The 21,561-nt window shown below is 47.6% G+C and overlaps 2 protein-coding genes across 2 annotated transcripts; both read right to left on the bottom strand.

Moving 5' to 3' along the window:
- Positions 1 to 7,650: 7,650 nt before the first annotated feature.
- LOC119302643 (formin-2-like) lies at positions 7,651 to 9,273 on the bottom strand. The gene has a single exon (XM_037579684.1). The coding sequence runs from the start codon at positions 9,250 to 9,252 to the stop codon at positions 7,852 to 7,854; it is 1,401 nt and encodes a 466-aa protein (XP_037435581.1). The 5' UTR covers positions 9,253 to 9,273; the 3' UTR covers positions 7,651 to 7,851.
- A 758-nt stretch (positions 9,274 to 10,031) lies between these two features.
- Positions 10,032 to 14,271, bottom strand: LOC119302642 (protein XAP5 CIRCADIAN TIMEKEEPER). The gene is made up of 12 exons (XM_037579683.1): positions 13,943 to 14,271; positions 13,234 to 13,299; positions 13,079 to 13,143; positions 12,877 to 12,989; positions 11,756 to 11,819; positions 11,586 to 11,662; positions 11,419 to 11,480; positions 11,197 to 11,328; positions 11,040 to 11,093; positions 10,579 to 10,644; positions 10,416 to 10,490; positions 10,032 to 10,314 (listed from the first exon to the last, which is right to left on the bottom strand). The coding sequence occupies exons 1-12, from the start codon at positions 14,105 to 14,107 to the stop codon at positions 10,264 to 10,266; spliced, it is 990 nt and encodes a 329-aa protein (XP_037435580.1). The 5' UTR covers positions 14,108 to 14,271; the 3' UTR covers positions 10,032 to 10,263.
- Between the last annotated feature and the right edge of the window lie 7,290 nt (positions 14,272 to 21,561).

The following is a 21,561-nucleotide window of genomic DNA, read 5'->3' as shown; positions in this document are numbered from 1 at the left end:
GCATAATGAGTCTATAGCCTAATAAATGAACTCTTTCATGATACCACTCATATGTTACTATCCACTATGAAGGTAGTAACATAGACTAGTAACATCGGCAAGTTACTACTCTATGTTACTCCCCACTATGAGCAGTCTAAGTCATCTTACGTTGTGCACCGCGATCAAGGCGGAGAGAAAAACGAGAAAACTTAATGTCTTTTTTGCTAATTAATAGCATTGCGTGCAATGAACTAACCACTGCATGTCATGTTTGGTAGTCTCAAGTCATTGAAAGCATGCACGGCCCACATCTCTTATTGGTTGATATGTCACAAAACAAGAAACAAGAAGGAAGTTAATGTACCGTGCTTAAGTGTTTTGGGATTATTTGGTTTTCGTAAGGTGACTTACATACCTAAACGGAGGGAGTACCTATCATCCTCGCTTTAGCGTATTTGGCCGAATTTGTTTTGTAGTAATATGAAATGTTTAATTATTTTTCATGATTTATGAGGACTATTCCTTTTTATCCTTGTGTGTTTCAGGCATTTCTTTCTTTCTATTAAAACGAGTAACAAAAATGGGTTAAACACAACCATGGCAATGTAGGCAATTGAGTAGAGACCACAAAATTAGTGGTTAGTACATTGTACCAACTACGTGCCAAAACCAATTTCTGAACTACATACTTCAAATTCGGAGGGGAACTTTTGGTCTATGAGCGTATATACACCCTATATGGAAAAATAAATTAGTAGTGTTCAAAAAAATAAAAATATATTAGTAATTAAATAAAATGTTAAAAAATTCTGAAAATATTTTTGAAATAATCTTGACCTTCCATTGTACTTGTAAAAAAATCCACAAAAAAAGAAAAAAATGTTGACTTCTTTTAGAAAAAACAAAAAAATCGGCCAAAATAGTGTGAATAGTGACCTATGATAGCAAATAAATTTTGTTTTGTTTTTTGCCCTGAAGTCAACTTTGGGTTTTTATTCACGAAAATTTCTATAATAGTGCAAAAGAAAATCAAGTTTATTCTAAAAAACTGCTAAACTTTTTTGACTTTTATTTTAATTATTAAAAAATCCCCATATGAGGTGTATATACACCTAAGAACCAAGCGGTATTTCCCCTCCAAATTCATACTAAATACTAGTAGAAAATATTGGCCCCAAGGGGTGGTTGATCAATCGTGGTCGGTAAGTCCTCTTATGATTTTCTAAAAAAAACGATGGTAAGTCATGCTAGTATATCTTAAAGTTAGTTATGTCCAGATTGGCCGAATTACAACACTACAGGAATGCACTTACAATGCAAAACAAACATAGAGTTTTCAAGGGGTCTATCTAAGCACATCAAGAGTTCGATGAAAGCCACAAGGCGTGGCAACGACCACGTAGCAGAATACGGCAAGCAGTAGGAGACGTGTGCTTGTGTAAACTGATGAAGGCTTGAACATCATATTCATAATAGTCACCTTGTGCTCAGCTTTAGGAGAGGGCCCCTGCAACCTGCCACCTCGCCGGCTGGCCCTGAATCGTCAGATTCAGTGATGTGTTTTGACACCCTTTCCCAACACCACCCATTCCCATCGAAGATACTCCCTTTTGTGATGCTAGTGCAAAGATTACCACCAGCATCAACATGGTGATCAGTGGCCCTCTTTCTCTTCTGACTCAAACCTAGGTTGTCATGCATACTACTCCTACATATTATATACTCCCTCTGTTCCAAATTACTTGACCCATATTTATCTAGACACGGATGTATCTAGACACTAAACAAGTATAGATACATCTGTATTTAGATAAATTCAAGTCAACTAATTTGAAACGGAGGGAGTATATGTATATATATAGGCTAGCCAACTTAAATGTTCCTGTCTGATTTTACTAGAGAACTCAAATATATGGCTTCATTACACACATCGTTGTCTCTGTACTTTGGATGGTTCAGATGTATAAATTGAACAAGCCTCCGTCCATGTGGCGTTAATAACTCTTGGCTGCTCTATCCAGCTGGATACATGCATGCCGCTGCAAATATCATGGTGGGCATATAGTGCCCGTCTGTATAGCGATGAGGCAAATCTTTTATCTCCGTTTTGAAGAAAAAACATATAATGCTCTGCCAAACATTTCAAAAAACTTAGAAGATGCTGAAATGGACCTTGCGCTTACGGTTACACTGATTGGTGATTGCATGAGAGTGCCCATCATTGTAAATGTCCTAAAGTTTTGTGAGCGAGGAGCTGTCCAAAGCAAATGAAATTGATCAGAATCAATAAGCAAGGTTGCTTGGTACTTCAGTCCATAAAAGGGGGAAAGGCCTATGTCAGATTTTAAGTGTGTGTTCCCATGTTTCGACAAGGTTTTTGACCCTTTTTTTGCGGGTTAAACGAGAGTTTTATTTAATAGGGAATTGTTTTACCCTCGTTTTGACATAACAGACAAAGGTCATCAGGACCTGAATTAAGCCAAACAGCAGTACACTGATCAATACGCCCCATCTGTACCAGCATCAACATGGTGATCAGTGGTCCTCTTTCTCTTGTGACTCAAACCTAGGTTGTCATGCATACTGCTCCTGCATATTATATAGATGTGTGTATATATAGGCTAGCCAACTTAAGTGTTTCTGTCTGATTTTACTATAGAACTCAAATATATGGCTTCATTACACACATCATTGTCTCTGTACTTTGGATGAACTTTCAGATTTGCTTTTTTATGCAACACTTATTTTAACGTATTTCATCCTGGAAGTTACACACTTGTGCATTATGTCTCTAAGTATATGTGTATTTGTTTTCAATTTTTTGATATGTGCAAATTCAAATTTTGATCTTTTGAAATACGGCTTCCATGGAGGCGGAGCTCCATTGAGCCTTTTCGCATGTTATGCCTGCATCAAGTTGGAGGTTGGTGTATAGTCTATGGATCGGCCCTCTAGCAGTGGTGATTCTACTCAACAGGCTTCAATAGGCTCTAGCCTACCCTCAAAATTTGGCACACACAAATGTTAGAATATAAGTTGGGTTAAATATAGAGATAAGAAGTAGAGATTGAATAGGTTTAAACCATGTATTACTTGTCCTCTACTCCAAGTCTCTATCCCTCCGTTGTACCTCAATATATACCCCCACAAGGGTCAGATCAATACAACAACAACAAACATTAGTCATCCTACATTTTCCACATGATATTAAAGCGTTTAGTCTCACGACACCGATCCTAGGACCTTCCTCCACCTCCGCAGCGCGCCGCCCCCGGGGAGATCAATTTCCTCTCCCCGGGGCGCGGCACCCGACCATCAAAAATGAGTTCGGTTCATTAGATTAGTTTAGATCAATATCTTGATTTTCCTTCTGATATTTCTTCTTTAGCCAAATAAAATTCGGCGATCTCCAACCCAGCAGCCGGACGGCGATGGAACGGCGCCATGGGCGCTCCTCCGTCTGCGGCACGCGGCATCAACCTACGATTCATGATCCGTCGTCGGCTGCCACACGCAGCAGTGACCCCGTGAGACGCGCGCACGGACGGGTGAGGACCAGATGAGATCTGCCTATGCAAAGGTCACCGATCCATGCGCTGGCCGCTAACCCCGCCATGGAGCAGTACGATATAGCCAGCAGCCCAGCAACACATGCACGAGCAGATGCATGTATCAACACCAGCTCATCTACATCAAGCCCGTCCAGCCTTGACCGATCGGCGCGAGCATGTCTGTGCAACAACCAGCTACGATCCGATCAAACCGTCGACGAGCCAGCCGCAAGCAAGTCCGAGTCAGCACCGACTGCAGCGAGAGGCTACGTTGCACGACGCGTCGTTCTCGGTTCACAGGAGGGCGTAGATCCTGCAGTGATTTCCATCGCGTACGAGTACACGGATCTCCCGACGGCGCAACCAGCAACTCCTTCGAATCAGCGGTTCAGCACCGAGCTACCCATCGCCAAGCGCCAACAGCCGCGTCGACTACACTCACGCAAGGAGCAGCAAGGAACGACACGGCCATGTGCGCATGCATACGTGCATGGCCGAACTCACAAAGACGTCCATGCGTACGCGCATGGCGTGGAGCCTTGGACTTCAGCCACGCGCCTTTTGCAAGGGTCGAAAGGCAACGACACGCAGGTCTCTGCGATCCGCACATGGGAACAATCACCATTGTGATCCGATCTGGCCGACGACCACAACACCTAGCCGCATGTCACTGCGGCGCCGGACACCGGGAAGGCCCATAGGTTTTTGACTTCGAGGCACGCGCACGAACGCGATTTTCACCAAGCCGACTCCATCGACCTGTACGACTAGCCTGGCTGCCAGCCAACATACTTCATCGAGCACACATATGAGAAGCGACCTCAACATGCACTGTCCACACGCCAGACTGGTGTGGAACAAGATGCAATCTTCATGGACTTCTCCGACACGGCACGGCATCGACACATCGTCGCCGTGAGGGACGCCTTCAAGCGTCATCATCGTCGACACGCCGCTGCAACACCATTGCCGACACTTCATCGTCAAGGTCTTCATCAACATGATCTTCACCAACATCTTTCTTAACACACCGCCGCCTTGTCCACAAGATGGACACCTAGCGTCCTCTGACAGAGTTTTCTGCAAGACGCGACCTCGACGACGGCATTGACCGCGTCACGACGACGGCAACGACCATGTCATCCACGACGGCACGACTGCATCGACACGGCGTCACTATAGTGACGACCCTACATGGCCACACGGTTCTGGCAAAACCGATGTGTGCTCGATGGGCCTCCTCCGGTCTTCGCAAAACCGACGGACTCATCGCCGACGGCACCCTCTGACATCCGCAAGGTGCATCGTCCACGTCTGCAGCTCCGTCATAGCGCATTTTTTTGCGCATCCGGCTTTGTGCGGCTTCATCATCCACGACGACTACACTATCGACCACGACTACATCGACCACGGCTACATGACCATGATCGGCTACCTCGACATTGACATTAATGGCTTGGTCTACAGCAACACATCGGCAACAACTCCAGTCAACAGCGTCTGCGTCGTCACCAGCGTCCACGCCATTCTCGCTGTGACCGCGGGAGGGAATAGAGGAGAGTCCAGGGAGGCACCAGAAGGGGACGCAGTCACCACCCTAGGTGCTGACCCATCACCCATTAGAGACGCAGTTGATGATGGCGCAACGGATAAGACGACAGAAACACAATACTTCAAATCCAGTCGTAATCATCCGTTTCACTCCCGCTACGACTGAGGGGAAATGTTAGAATATAAGTTGGGTTAAATATAGAGATAAGGAGTAGAGATTGAATAGGTTTAAACCATGTATTACTTGTCCTCTACTTCAAATCTCTATCCCTCCGTTGTACCTCTATATATACCCCCACAAGGGTCAGATCAATACAACAACAACAACAAACATTAGTCATCCTACATTTTCCATAACAAAAACACCACCAATGGTCAGCACACTAGTAGTTAGGTGCAGCGCATAAAATGACATCCAACACCAAAAAATTAGTATCCTTGAAGTTGAGCCTGCCCTGAAATTACGTCCTATATTGGCCACTAAGGTGAGTGTGTATCATTGCTTCATAGATAGATAGAAAGGCAGTACAGGGGGTGGAGAGCCTCCAACACGTAAACCACTAGGTGCGCGAGTCTCCGAAGAGCAAAGGAAGGGGATGCTCGGCCGAAGTCCTTACAATTCACTTTTTTTAGCAAAAGAGGGTTTCCTCTTCGATTTCCATTAAAGAAACCAGCGAAACAGCATCCGGATATGTTGTTATCACACACGACTTAAGCTAATCCTATTACATGCCGGGGGGGAGTCTCAAAGTAAACCATAACCAAGCAGAAGCTACATAAAGAAAAGACGCCCGGGGTCAGGCCCCAAAGGATGAGTCGCACGCGCAATTCCCCTGCTTCACTTCGCTGGAGCGCCAAAAGAAGAGAGATCTTCATTTTCTTGTCACTGCTGAATACGAAGAACCCCAAAACACCGACCTTGCGCAGTCTTGTAGGCATCACTTGCTACTTGCATGATGAGTTTTGCCCCCAGCATCAACATTTTTTCCTCTGGGTCCCTTTTCTGCAAAATAGTCCAACCACAAAGCATTTTAACAATTCCCATTGGGTCAGAAATCTTATTTCTATCAAATACAATATCATTTATGCATCTCCAAATCGCCTATAACAGCGCTGAGACGCCAACCAATATAAGCTTCTTACTATCTTTCTGGAAATTTTTAAGCCAGTTTCCGAGACAATCATCAAGGTCTCTAGGAGTACATTTTAAATCAAACACACATCTTACTAATGCCCAGATAATTTTGGCCACCGAACAAGAGAAAAACAAGTGATCAATTGTTTCATCCTTCCCGCAGAACACGCAATGTTTATCCCCTTTCCAACCTCTTTTTAGCAAGTTATCCCTAGTAAGAACACTTTTCCTCGCCATAAGCCATAAGAAGAATCTAATTTTAGCAGGAACTTTAATTTTCCACATGAATTTCCTGGGGAACCTCACATCAGTCGTGATCAAATATCTGTATGAAGACTTGATAGAAAACTTTCTATCAGTGGTCAGCATCCACATAGGTTTATCTCTACCCCCATGCATCAGGACTTCCTCACATCTCACTTTCACACTCTCCCAAAGTTGTTCAGTGTCACCATAGAGTGATCTCCTGAAAGTAAAACCACTCCAACTTTTATCAACAGCCTCTTTAACTGTTATCCCTTGATCATTACTGATAAAGAATAAAGAAGGGTAAGCCTCCTTGAGAGGTTCATCCCCTACCCACCAATCTTCCCAAAACCTAGTATTTTTTCCATCCCCCAATTTTTTCTTAATATGTGGGTAGAAGTATTTTCTCACTTTCAAGATATTAGACCAAAACTGGGAGTCCCCATTTTCGTGTTTGATCCCAGAGAGACATCATTCTCTATTTTCCACAACCACTTAGCTAACAAAGCAATGTTGAACATTTCAATGTTGGTAATCCCCAGCCCCCCTTGCTGTTTTGAAAGGCAACAAGTTTTCCAATTCACCAGGTGGGACTTCCTTTTATCCTCTTCTGATTGCCACACCATCCTGGCTCTGTAAAAATCCAAATTTTTTTCTAACTCCAGCTGGTAAAAGATAAAGGGACATCATGTATATAGGAATATTGGACAAGCAGGACTGCACCAAAGTGACTCTACCTGCAATATTTAGTAACCTACCTTGCCAACAGGCACATCTTTTCTTAACTTTCTCAGTTACATTCCTCCACATTTTATTACCAATTCTTTTGTTGGACACCGGTGAGCCAAGATATTTCAGGGGTGTCTCTTCCAGGACCTTACAATTCACATTACATTGATAATAGATTGTAGCCATGTGGCGCCGGCCTTAGCCCAAGCACGCATGTCATCCTTGATGGAGGAAACCAGATCGGCAATGGGTGTCTCTGTTTTATCGAATCTTGTCGATTCATTGTTTGTTTGTGTGAATTATGTTTGTTTGCATTGTTTTGGTCTACCACTCTGTCCGGCTAGCTGCTCACACAGGCCATACCGAAAAATTGGCTGCCATTGTTTGGTTTGTTGCAACACACTGTCAAGCAGGGCATCAAGGATAGATAAAGAAAATATAGAAAACACCAGAGAGTGTACTGCCGATACATGGAACACATCAACACAAAGCATAACATGAATAAACCAGCCATGCTGACCAGAAATCCCTAACTAATTCAGCAACAAGGACATGTCTTAGCCCATGAACGAACCCAACCCGGCCAGCAAATACAAAATTACAAAAGTGAGCGATATGATGTGAATGTGATACAAACTTGCCAATGAGAATGAAAAACTACGCGAAAACCAGAGCAGCCAAAGCCAAGCTCGCGGCCGCTCCGCCGCGCCCCCTGACTGACCACCCGCCGGCGCTGTGATCCAGCGGCTGCCCCCCGCCGTTCAGCAGCTGGTTCTGCTGCTGCCCGAACACCCCCTGCCCTTGCCCATGCTGCCCCTGCCCGAACGGGAGCGGGCCATGGCCGCCGCTGATTGGCGCCACCGCGCCCGGCGCCGTCGGCGGCGAGCTTCCCAGGGGAAGATGGTGCGGGTGCGGCGTGCCGTGAGGTGGTGGCGAGAATGCCATGTTGTCGTCGTCCGATGAAGCTGGTGGCGTGGCGATGCCCGAGCCGGGAGATGACACGAGTGGGGGCGTGTCGACGGGCGGCGATGGCGTCTGAGGCGGGACAAAGGGGGTCGGAGGAGCTGGAGGTGGTGACGAGTGCAGAGGCTGGTCCGGCGACTCGGGGATCGGGTGCCTGACTGCTGGCGGTGGCGACGAGTACAGAGGCTGGTCCGGCGTCTCGGGGGTCAGGTGCATGTCCGCCGGTGGTGGCGACGAGTACAGAGGCTGGTCCGGCGTCTCGGGGGTCGGTTGCATGTCCGCCGGTGGTGGAGGCAGCTGAAGGTCCGGCCAGTCCGTTGACGGGTCAGACAGCGGAGGCGGCGGTGGCAGCGGCAGGTCGGGCAAGTCGGCGGAATCGTCGTCGTCGTCAGCTGGCGGTGGCGGCGGCAGCATCTGGTCAGGCGACGTGTCAGCTGCTGGTGGCGCCGTTTGGTCTCCGAAAGTGAAGCCCGAGCCCCACGGACTGGCGAGAGTCGACGTCGCCGACGGCGGCGGGAGCACGTCCTCCATCGAAGGCGACGACACCGGCAAGGCCGCGGCGCCGCACCTCCGCCCCGTCCACGGCTCATCCCTCGTCCTCCACACCGTGACGCCGTCCCTGCTGACGATCCTCATATCTCCGGCGCCGTCGAGGCTGAGCATCGCGGGGTCGGAGTCGACAGCGGTGTCCCACAGCGAGTGCCCGCCGGCGAAGAGCTCGAGCCCCACCGGCGAGAAGGCCAGGTCGCAGGTCTCGGCGCCGCCCACCGGCGTGCATTCCGACTCCCACACGCTGCTGGTCCCGCCGCCGCCCCCCTGCTGCTGGACGACCTCGATGTAGCACACGTCCCCGCTACCGCCATCGCCCACGGCGGCGCGGCGGAGGTACGCGGCGAACGACCCGGAGGGGGACGCGAGGAAAGGCTGCGCTGCGCTCTGGCCGCCGTCATCGGCGTCGGCGAAGGCGGCCGGCGCGACGGTGGCGATGATCTGCTGCTCGGTGGTCCTTGCGATGTAGCTGGAGAGGACGGCGAAGGCGCCGCCGGAGAGCCGCAGCAAGAGTAGCACTAGGATGGCAAGGTAAGAAGAGGCCATGGCGATGATGGTGTGAGGAGCTTGGCGATGGGTGGTGTAGGGTTTTAACGGAGGTGGAAGAGGGTTTGGTGCAAGCTCAATTTGTGGAGCAACTCCAGTGTGTAGTGGGGTAGTAGGAGAAAGGTGTGCGTTGCATGGAGTGGAGAGCATCTTAGTCCAGTTTGGCTGTTTGGGATATGATTTCAAATTGAGATGCTGCGTTCAGTCAGATGGAATTTTTTGGGTGTGCTCACCTGTTCCAACAGCTAGGGCATTAGATGCATTGGAGGTCTCTAACCTTGCTGCCACCTCTCCTTAAAAATATTAACACAGAACAATTCAGGATACAGCTAGTAGTTTTATGATGTGTCATCACTGGATTGACAGAGCATTAGGCCATGAAACCTACTCCCTCCGTTTCTAAATATTTGTCTTTTTAAAGATTTCAAATGAACTACCACATACGGATGCATGTAGACATATTTTAAAGTGTAGTCACTTATTAAAATCTCTAAAAAGACAAATATTTAGGAACGAAGGGAGTACTAAACTACTACTTTCAATCAGCAGATGGTCAAACTGTTGGTGATAACCTACCCAGGCATGAGTGATGCATGGTCAGGAAAAACTTGTGTGTGAACCATATCTGCATCCGAGAAGCATGATACTACACGAAAATGTCCTTCAACAGCATGCAGCATGCAGCATGCAACCACACATGTCCCTCACCATAGCGAGGCGTTCCATGGCCCGCTGTGCAGGCGCCAAAAGCACCGAGAAGACTAACTGGAACATGGTCGTCGAAAATAAGATGTGCGGCTACCATATCCAAGTGCACCAAATGATTACACGAAAATTTTCAGGAGCATACAGGTGTACAGCTTTACTACAGTTCAGTAAGGGAAATCGTTGCAGACAACAACACTGATGATCTTCGGATATGGCATTAGCAAAATCACCGTGCTAGTTGCTACATAAATCCAAAGTAGAAACACTTCAGTTCTCAAACCATGCTGCATCATGCTACAAACACTAATCTCCATGGATCGTGTAGCGCTCCCACTTCTTAGTCGGGTCATAGATCTGCAAGGAAATACAAGTGGTTACTTGTCTGGACGAATTTGCCGACAATGCAGACAGATCATCCTCAAGTGAATGAAAAGATAAAAGGGTCGGTGCCAAACCTCCCATCTCGAGGCCGGGAATATGTGTTTGTTCTTCTCGTACCAGTGCCTCTCCACAACCTTCCCCGCATGAGACTGCAACCATCAAGAATGATATTATTAGACATCTGGGTTCTGGAATGCCGCATGTGGGCACCAAAAATAGAAGAGATTGGTCAGTCACCTCATCCTTCTCTTTTGTTGCATCAGCAATGGTACGCACATCCTCGTGAACATCAAAGTGGAAAAGCTGGAAACAGAAATCAGCGTCAGTGATTAATACCTCAACTCATTAGATCGTGAAGAGTTTATATAGAAAACCAGAAGGTTATTGTGTGGTTGAACACGAACAAGTGTCACGTGATTTTTCTTTTATACATTGCAGTCTCACCATCAGCATTCATAAGTGCGCTAAACTATATTGAGACAGCACATATGATATTACTGCGCTTTGATGATAGGTGATAAAAAAACAGTGAGCAGTTAAAAGATAACGGTGATGCAAGCCAGAAACTCAAACATCTAAGAGAAGCGTATCAGTTTTGCATATATCCATGTTTTAAAATCTAGGGGAAGCTCCAGAATAACAATAAACATATTAGAGGAAAGAAAAGAAAACAGTGGTAGTTAAGGAACAGGCATTACCGGTCCACTCTTGCCCCTTGCTTTATTAATGATTAACTCGTAGAAGCTGTGTTGCTGTCAAATCAAAATAACAAACATGAAATGGGAACAGAATAAAACTTACTAAAATAAAACAAAAGGCGCAACTTATTGGGGAACAAACTCAAACTTTACATACATGAGGGATAATGAGATCTTCCTTCACATAGAGTAGGTTCTCAACTGATGTTGTCCGTACTTCACGGAACTCCGGAGCAAGCTGCTGTTGAACAGCCCTCAAGAATTCTCCAATAGAGTCACCTTTACGCACCTGGGGGTGTAGAATAATTTGTTTGAAATGTACAGTTCACATCTTTAGAACAATCAAAAGAGGAACAATTTTCCAGTGCTAAAAATGCACCTGGATAGCTCTCCTGTGACCAGTACCATCCCAGTAACTGTAAGTGATTGAAAGAGGTTCATCTGAAACAGGGATATGCTTGTTTATTCAGTTCTGATACAAGAATAATCCAAAAGAGAGATACACATTAGATTAAAAGGTATTATGCTATCAGAATGTGGCAGTACTTTTGATCAATTCTTGCTCACGCGACCACTGCATCTTCAAGCGTTCTCGCTCTGCTTGTTCCTCTGCCTCTCTCTCTCTGAAGTATCATTCTTAGCAAACAGCTTGAGGGTTAAACAAAGCTGGAAACCGACAACCAACACTCCAAGGAATCATAAACTAAAAGATATACCTGTCAGGTAGAAAACTTGTCTCAACTGTGGGATCCTTTCCAAGTTGTTTCTTCTGAGTTTCTTCTGTAATGAATAATGAGCAAAATATTCATACACTGATAATTCATAAGTAGTTCAAAGGGTCTATCCATAAAGAAACAGTGCCGATAGGTCAATACATATCCCAGGGCGCTATGAGCACAAACAGTGAGACTGTAAATAAAGAGAACATAATCATGTTCCGTTGCTATCACCAGGAACCGACCATTGGCTTTGTCTAGTCTAGGTTCAGTTATTTCCAACTTTCCATGCAAGGCCATCTACACACAACTTTCTATGCAAAAACTCAGGACATGACAACAAGGTGACATTGCAGCCTACAGTGGAACCAATCAAATGATTGCTTTGCCTCGTTAGCACTTGAAAGCAAAGTAAATTGCAAAGAAGTACGTGCAGCTGAAGAAAAAACTATTGGTCCACAAGAATTAAAACCTTGCAGATTCGCAAAAAAAAACCGTACAAATAGAACACCACGAGTATTGCAAAGAATTGAGGTCAAGGGAAATCAGTGCACATTTTCACTTCCAAAGTAAGCATTACCATACCAGGTATGGAATTCCAAATTTTATGTGAAAGACTAAATACCAATCAAGTAAGGACCAAAGCAACATTTCATTTAGAATGTAGTATTATCATACAAAAATTCCATCAGGTTGTATACTACTATTCCAATTCATTAACATATAGGTTATAGCAACATAGGGATCGTCAACAATGAGTTGTTGAAACGAAAGAATGACTGGTCTAATTTGAATACTAAGACACAACACCAATTTGTGGACAGAAGAGAGCAACGCATACAAAGGAATGACATATGTACTATTATTAAATGAAATTCATCTACAAAGTCTCAGCTGTGCTAGCATATGAAAGAAAGAAAGAAATATGATATCCAAACTGCACGCAACAATCTTGATCACAAAAGTACATAAACAGTCAAACACAGAAAATCCAGTCAATATGAAAGGTAACAGATGACCTGATTATACAAACTGAAACGATGTATTATTGAGAAAAATAATCACACTAGTAAAGCCAACAGAACATGAGTAAATAAAATGAAAAGGTTGGAACATCATACGGTTCTCAAACTCATCCTCGTCACTTCCGTTCCCAATGTCATCATAGAACGACAAGCGTGGATCTCCCCTCACTCTCCTCTTTTTCCTTTTCTGCATTTGCAGTTCTTCTTCTCTGAAACCAACAATACAACACTTAAATTGGCATAAGGAAAAAAACTAAAGTAAGTTTCTGATTCAGCCAAGCTAGGATTTCAAACTCACTCTTGTTGCAATTTTTGAAGCTTCTCTTTCTCTTCCTCCTCGATCTTAGTTCGTATGTTAACCCTCTGCTCAGGCAATGGGTGAAAATTAAGTGAACAAAATTTACTTTGCCCGGGAATAGACAAGGAAAGGTACATAAATGGTCTGTCTATTACCTTCTCAACATACTGCTCCCTCGTAACTAGGCCGACAGTTTCCTTCTTGAATGCAGTCTCAAGAATCTGAAAATCACAATTCCTAGTGTTAGCTTGTACTAAAATACAGCTCCACGGTATACATTTACACGGCACTTGCAAAAACCTCTATAATCCTGTGAAGAAGCCATGTCAAAGATCCAATGAAATAACTCCACTCAGTGACTTAAATTAAAATACATACATAGAATTCTGAAAAAAGAATCAGTACTGCTAGTTCTGGGTATTCCTAAGCGAATCATTCAAGTGCCAAAATCCAACGTGCAGGTCCTACACCCTCCAGGATTTATCAACTTCTCATCAAATCCAACAAAACACCAGCCGAACAATACTGCAAGGCATCGACCAACACTGTTTACCAAATATATAAGTACCCACATGTCCTTCAAGGCTATAAACTTACATCTTCTGAGTGCAGTTATCCAAGTAAAGCTAACTATGCCATGGCAACCACAACAGATAATTCTCCAACAACAAAAGTAACAACATACCACAGGGCTGACAAATCGAGCAATTACCTACTCATGCCAAAGCGCACCCAAATGTCTCTATTAGTCCAACAGCATCTAAATCGAACTCCACATGCATGCTAGTAAGGGAATCCACCAGCAAAAACAGACGAAGATTTGGTCGCGAGCCAAACCCACGATGGATGCGGCGACGATTTTACCTCGGAGGTGCTGGAGCCGAACTGGAGGAGGCCGGGCTGCCCGTCGGCGTTCTTGTTCTTGAGCTCCTCGATCTTCCGGCGCTCCGCCTCGCGCTGCTTCTCAAGCCGCCGGATCTTCACCGCATCCTGCGCGGTGCCCACGTACCCGTCGCCGAACCCCGACATCCTTCCTCCCCGGATCTCCCCGTGTTGCGGCCTTGCCCGAGGGAGTGGCGGTGGGGGGTGGGGGGTGGGGGGGCGAGGGGGAGCGCCGCCGCTGTCCGACGGAGAGTGGAGGCGGCGGCCGGCGGGAGGTCGGGTCGCCGAGAGTGGAGGAATAGGGCGATTTCGGGAAGGCCTCGATCGCGGAGTCTATGCCTCGCCTACTGCGACATATACCACGCGATCGCCACCAGGGCCACCCGATCTAGGCCGGCCCGGATTGAGGTCCAGACAAAGAGATGAGAAAACTCTTTCTCTCCCGTTAGCCTAAGAACAACTCCAACGGGCCGACCCAAACGGACGGTGCTTTTGTCCGTTTTTTGTTTGTTTGGATCGGCCCGGCTGATACAAACGTCTGGTGTTATGTTTGAATCGGTGCGAGCGTCCAACGCTGGCCCGACCCATTTCGTCGGCGCGCCAAAAAAATAAATATTGCAAGCAGTTTGAAAATAAATATATGCATTTAATTAAACATAAAAGCCGGCCATGAAGGCCGGTGAAAGTCCACATTACATTAATAAAAACACTAAAAACAAGACGACGCGCTGCCCTAGGCGTCCTCATCGTCGACTGCGTCTGCGTCGGGACCGGTGAGGTCGATCAACGTCGGCGCAGGGCCGGCCGAGGGGAACGTCGTGTTCCAGACGGCGGTGATGTCGGGCTTTGCCGCCGCTGCCTGGGCCTGGCGCGCCTCCTCATCGGCCTCGCGCTCGAGCATCTACAGACGCTCGCCCTCCCGGTGCTTCTCGGCCAGCCGAACGCGGCGCCAGTGGTCGAGGTAGGCCGTCTTCTGCTTCTCCGTCGCCCCGAGCCAGATCGGCGGAGCGCTGACCCACTCGCGCACTACTCTAGTCCAGGAGTAGCGCTCGCGGTAGGCCGGCTCCTCCGGCTCGGCTTTGGGCGGGGACGACGGGGCCACCGGTGGCACGACGCAGTCGCCCGCCGCGGAGAGGGTCATGGCCTCCGCCATGGCAGCCTCGAAAGCCGCCTCGTCCGCCTCCCTCCACCGCTCCTCCTCCTTGCTCTCCTTGATGGCCGCCTGGTAGGCGGCCTCGGCCTCCTGGTCCTCATCGCGGACGACGAGCGCGGGCGGCGGCAGGCTGTGGTCGATACCGCGGACGCCGCGTCGCCCCGCCTCCTCGTACTCGAAGGCGAACCATCGAGCCCAGTTGGGCGAGTCGGCGACGAAGTGCGGGTCGGCGCGCTGCTCCGACGTCAGCAACGCCCGCCGACGCCACACCTCCTCCTCATGGGCCCTCGCCGTCTGCGGCGGCGCCGGCACTGGGATCCTCTCCGGATCCAAATGCCAGTCATGCGGCAGCGTCACGTCCGGGTACGGCAGAGGCACGCGGTGGTGCCAGTGCCACTCGGCCTGGTGCAACGGCACGTTGATGCGCTGCCTCTGCCGGGGAGCGCGCGCCGGCGTGGGAAGGGAGGGGGAATGGCGGGCGGGGGCTTTGCCCTTGCGGCTGCTGCCGATGCCGAAGAAGTAACCCATGCTGGCGATGGCTAGGTTGTCGCCGGCATGGGAGGAGGGGTGGCCAGATGGGGACGTGGGGCGAGTGGTAAGTGGATGAGGACGGCCCCGCTACACGCCCGGCTTAAAAAAGGACGATCGTTGTCGCTGACGCGTGGGCCCAAGGTGGGCGGTCTTCATAAATTATGTTGACCATGGCGGTTGGGTGGCCGCTAGGTGGGGACGCGGCGGACCGCGAGAGGACGCGCGGCGCGTCCGCGCCGACGTATTTCAGACGCAATTTTGAGCCGGAAATGGGTCGGCGCGGACACGATTTGAGTTTGGGCCGCCACTTTTGTCCGCGCCGACCCAAACGGACGCAGGCGGACGAAATAGATCGCTCCATTGGAGTTGCTCTAAAAAGAAAGAGGTATACAAATCACCCCCAAACCCAATCTTTGGGATACAAAATACCCCCTGAACTCAAAACCGGAACAAATCACATCCTCAAATTACTAAAACAGGGTTAATAGCATCCTTTAGTGGTTTCAATCAAATCTTGAGCGGTTTTGTCTCCCCTGATGCCGATTAGATCCTGACAGGGCGGTCCCATTAGCCAGTTGTCCCCTTGCTTCTCCTCTGTCCTTTGTTCCCCTTTGTCTCTCCCGCAGAGAAAATTCCCACCTCGCCTCTCCTCTCGCCAGTCGCCGGCGCCCCGCCCCGCTTCTCCTCTCGCCTTTCATCGGTGCCCCGCCCTGCCTCTCCTCTTGCCTTTCGCCGGCGCCCCGCCCCGCCTCGCCTCTCGCCTTTCGCCGTCAACCAAGCAATGGCGTCTTCAGGGATCTCCTCATGAGTCGGGTGTCGACCAGCGGAAGCAAGGGCACGCAGGCGTCGTCGCAGTCGCCGGTTCCGTACCGACATGGCCCAATGGAGTACGAGCTGCTACAGTATTGCCGCTGTGACATGAAAGCCTTAGGATGGATCTCATGGAGCCCGACGAACCGAGGGAGGAGGTACTACAACCGCGGCAAAGCACTGGTATTTTTTCTTGCGCTTGCTATGCTATTAGCCTCGAGTCTGTAGGAGCAAGTATGCACTGAATGAATGGACTGAAAAATCTTTGTCCCAGTTTTGGGGTTGTAGTACTGAAAAATTAGTATGCAGAGGCAAGTAGCCTCGAGTCCGTAGGAGCAAGTATTTTTTTGGAAATTAGTATGCACTGAAAAATTAGTCGTACTAGTAGAATGCTCATGCATTGCTACGGGCTACAATACATATAATATTGTATTTAAATGTCTTTACTGAAGCCCAAGAAATTGAATTGGTAATCATCTGACCTCAATACAGATGTTTGGTTGTATACCGAATTCGTATTGGAAACACCTGGCCAATTAGTTGTATATGGAATTCGTATTGGAAACACCTGGCCAATTACATGCCGCTTTCGCTCCAACGCAAAGCTCGTTCCAACCATTTGGATGGATACCACTCCATTTTCCTCTTACTTGTCCATCTCCCGCAAAACTTACCCCTTCGACCCCTAGCGCCCAAGAAAAGAAAGAAAAAAATGAAAGGAGATCTCAGGGCGACATATGTACCAAGGCAGCGGTGACGCAGGTCTGTTTCTCCCCCATTCGTACCTCTCCTCCCACTAGTAGAAAAAGCACCTAATGTGAGACACATTAGTCCTGGTTTGATTTTGATTCGGTACTAATGGTACCATTAATGCCGGTTCGAACAGCTATGCATTAATGTCGGTTCGTGTTGAACCTTTAGTACCGATTCATGCCATGAACCGGGACTAAAGGGGTCTGACCTATAGTCCCGGTTGGAGACACAAACCAGGACTGTAAGGCAATTTTCAAACTCTGCCCCCCCCCCCCATGTATCGCATCAATAAAAATCGGGACATGTTTTGAGAGGTAGTTATATTACTACATCTACAAGGAAAATTTGAAAACTTAAATTTGGACATGTTTTGCAAAAAGTGTAGGGAAAATGTAAAAACGGCTATAACTTTTGCATACGATTTCGGAGAAGAACGTATAATATATCAAAAAGTCCAGCACAAAAATCTGCATCCAATTTTGACAGGCTACAGTCTATTTGCAATTTTTTAGTATTCTCAAATTCCAAAAGGAAAAAAAATATGCCCAAATTTCAGTTTTTTTAATTTTTGTTAAATCTGGTCAAACTACTTATTCAAGAAGTATTAATGTTACTACATAATTAGTCAAGAATATTAGTGTTACTAAATAATTATTTCAATTTTTTGAATTTTGGTCAAATCTGGTCAAACTATAGTCAAACTGTGGTCAAACTATGGTCAAACTTATTCAAGAAATATTAGTGTTACTAAATAATTACTGTTTTTTAGAATAATAGTTTCAAACTCAAACGGTGAAACATGTGACCTAATGCTCAAGCTAAACTGCTGAGGGTTAATAGGATTGACAGCTTACATTTGTCAGGAAAACAACAAGTGCAGACTTGGAAAGTAGGGGGAATAGAACTCCGAAGTTAAGCGTGCTCAGGCTGGGGGAGTGAGAGGATAGATGATCGGTCGGGAAGTTAGATGATTTGGAATGAGTGATCCATACTTTGAGCAGTTAAGAGGGGTGATTAGAGACTAAATCATCAAATAGTTCAGAGAATCAAAAATAAAAAAACAATTTTTTTCAAAATTAAAAAAAAACCTTTAGTACCGGTTGGTAACATCAACCGGTACTAAAGGTCCCCCATACCACGACATGAGCTCACACCACGTGGTGGGCCTTTAGTAGCGGTTCATGCCGAACCGGTACTAAAGGGGGGGGGGGGGTTTAGTGCCCACACTTTAGTGCCGGATACCGAACCAACACTAAAGGGCCTTACGAACCGGTGCTATTGCCCGGTTCTGCACTAGTGTCCCATACCCAGGTCCAATTGCTCCGCCTCCTCTCACACCCCTCTCAAAAACAGGCTTTCGCTCCGCTTTATAGATAAAGCAACAACCGAAGAAGTACATGCCGAACAATACATGATGGTGAGGTAGCCCTCTCTGATCTGGAGAAATCCGGCACATGCAGAACACACACAATTATGCTACCAACAACAAGTATCAGAAGAACTAAACACCCTCATGCTACAACCTAGCACACCTAAACTCCTCGACAGCGCCCCTAAGAGGGATAGTGGTGCAGAGCGTTGCCACTGTCGAGTCCACATCGGACAAAAGTCTTCACCCGAAGCCCTGACACGGAAAGAAGAACCACACCGACGTCTTCAAGAAGAGTGTGTCACCGTCGGCGCCAAGGCACGAAGCTTTTGTTAGGCAACTCACCCGTGCCACCACGAGGCCGCCAGAAGTAGTGCGACAATGTCATATCCCCAAATCCGAATCAGGAAGTCGCCCCACCGAGAGAGAGGGCACGTCCGAGCTGCCCCGTCTCAACACCTCTCGTTGTCCGACACAAACCGGGACGGTAGCCACCACTACTGCAATGATGCTTGCCGAAGAGCAACCGCACGGAACGCCATCTAGGGTCGCCGCCCCGCCCACATCACAACGCACTCAACCACGGTTTGAAGAGCGACGACACTCCATATACTCCTAGCCCGACATCAGTCCCAGAGTCAAGGTAGGCGCTTCAACCGTATGAGTTGTCCACACCTGCATCCCCAGCCAATACCCGATGGACTCGAGGGACACGACTCTGAGACTGTCGACGGCCACCGGCGAGTCAGCCCTGAGCCCTTGGCCAGGCGAGCTCACACGGTGCCATAAATGCATTTACATGGTCACCCGCGCCAATCCGTACACCGACGCAACGCTAACATGACCACCACCACCGAGCACCACCCGGGCCGTGCTTGCCTCACCTACTCGGAGCAAAATCTCCGACCTGCCTCGAACCCAAAGCTGGCCCGCCTGAGCACGAGCCCCATGTCGTCGCCATCCCCATAGCGCGAGCAATCCACGTGCCGGCTGATTTCGACCAAGGAGAAGGTATGGCACTACCACCACCCGCACCCCGTCACCAACAACAAACCGTTGCCACCAAAGCAGCACGGGTGCACCAGTGACCCAAGCGACCACCCATGGCTACCTCCGGACCTTCACGTCACCAACAGAGCACCGAGCCACAACCATTCAGCCACAAATTCTTCCCTCGACAAGGACAGAGGGTACGATGAAGACCCGACACGGTGCAAGATAGGACATCCACGCACAGGGACAAGTCCCGGTGGCCATTTTCCACATGGTCAGCCGTTGCCAGCCGGGGCTACCGAAGGGGCGGCTGCTACCACCCGCCAGAGCTAGCAATTCTAGATATGGGTGAGCCAGGGCACCAAGCGCCCAAGCAAGGCACGACAACACCCGCAACCACAAGACACCCTCCAACCAAGCCCATGCTGCCTCCCACCCCTTCGACCATCGATCAGGACTGCCCGCTTCCTGCGCCCAAGCCTGTCCCATGGAGATGAGGACACCAGCATGCGCGCCGCTACTCACCCTGGGACCCCCACATAGCCCGCGTGAACGCACGCGTCACCGACGTCGCGCCCCATGCTAGCGCCATGTCCCTCACAAGTGACCACAACCCGTGCTGCCAATCTCTAGCGAGGAGGAAGAGGGGCCTTGCTGCCATCGATGCTTTGCCTGGCAGCGTCGGAGGCCCTCCGGCGACGGCGAGGGTGGAGGAGGGGAGGGAGGCGGCAAAGCTAGGCTTCGCCAAGCCGTCGTCCACGGGAGCGATGGGGGTGAGAGGTAAGGGACTGGATCCGTCCACATTTAATTAAGTTTGTTTCTTATTTTGGAATAAAATCTGTACGTGTTTGTTTCGGTACAAAGATGGAGCTTTAATCTGAAAATGTTTGATTCAGGATAAAGATGATTCAATCTTCTTACTGATTGTGACTAAAAGAGTAGCTTGGTTCTTATTTGGAAATAAAGCACAAACACCAGGTCATGTGCTACAATTACTGGACATCTATACACATCTTAAGTTAAAGATGATTTGCATCTTTTTATGAGAAAAGAAATGTAGGCATTCATACAATACAAGGTAAGAAGACATTTAGAGTGTTAGTGAGAAAACAAGTGTCTTTCTCGAATAGCATAACATTCATAATTTTCGTGTAATGTACTTTCACCATAACAATCTAAATTTTCTTTTAGCAAAGGTACAAGAAACATCGAGAGTTCTGTTTCTCCTTGGCACAAGGCTTCCTTTCTTCACTGAGAATGAAAGGAAAGGAAGGAAGTCAATGTCAAAACTATTCAGTGGCATATAGGAAAGCAATAAAAACAAAGATCAGAACATCCTGTACCCTGAAGCAAAGTAAGGAAAAGAATTCTATGAGACCAGGTCTCACGCGAGACCCATCCTGATGAATGCCACGTGTCATCTATCAGGATGGGTCTCACCTGGTAACCGTGAGACCTGGTCTCATATAATTTTTTTCCAGCAAAGTAATCCCCTTCTAAAAGATACTAATAGCTACCAGATTGAAAATCAATTCTTGCATGCAGCTATAATTAGCAAGAAGTTTCAATTTTAAGAAGGTGGCTGAGTACATCACTACACATGTTGGTTGTTAGATGTATAAGTATGACTTACAGAATTATAACGAGTTATATCTTAAATTATACAATAAGCAGTGCCATTAGAAAACATCACACATCACAGATTAAGCTCTACCAATCCGAAATACCTTGAACTGTTTGCTTCATATCTAAAACTCTGTACATAATATATGAATACATAACTGAACATGTACCGTTGTAAATGAAAAACAACGAACGGTATCTGCTTCTAAAAATACAAAATTTAACAACAAAATATCCTGATTTTATAGAACAAAATACTCTGTAGTAGAAAATTGGAGAGGGAGGATCAATTCAGAATGGAAAGTTAGGGAAGAAATCAACAAATAAAAAAATAGAATCCGTGTCTCCTGGGATCGGTGAGGGGAGGTG

The sequence above is a fragment of the Triticum dicoccoides genome, chromosome 5A (assembly GCF_002162155.2).
Source record: "Triticum dicoccoides isolate Atlit2015 ecotype Zavitan chromosome 5A, WEW_v2.0, whole genome shotgun sequence".
Classification (NCBI taxonomy): domain Eukaryota; kingdom Viridiplantae; phylum Streptophyta; class Magnoliopsida; order Poales; family Poaceae; genus Triticum; species Triticum dicoccoides.
This window is presented reverse-complemented; position numbering and strand designations above follow the sequence as displayed.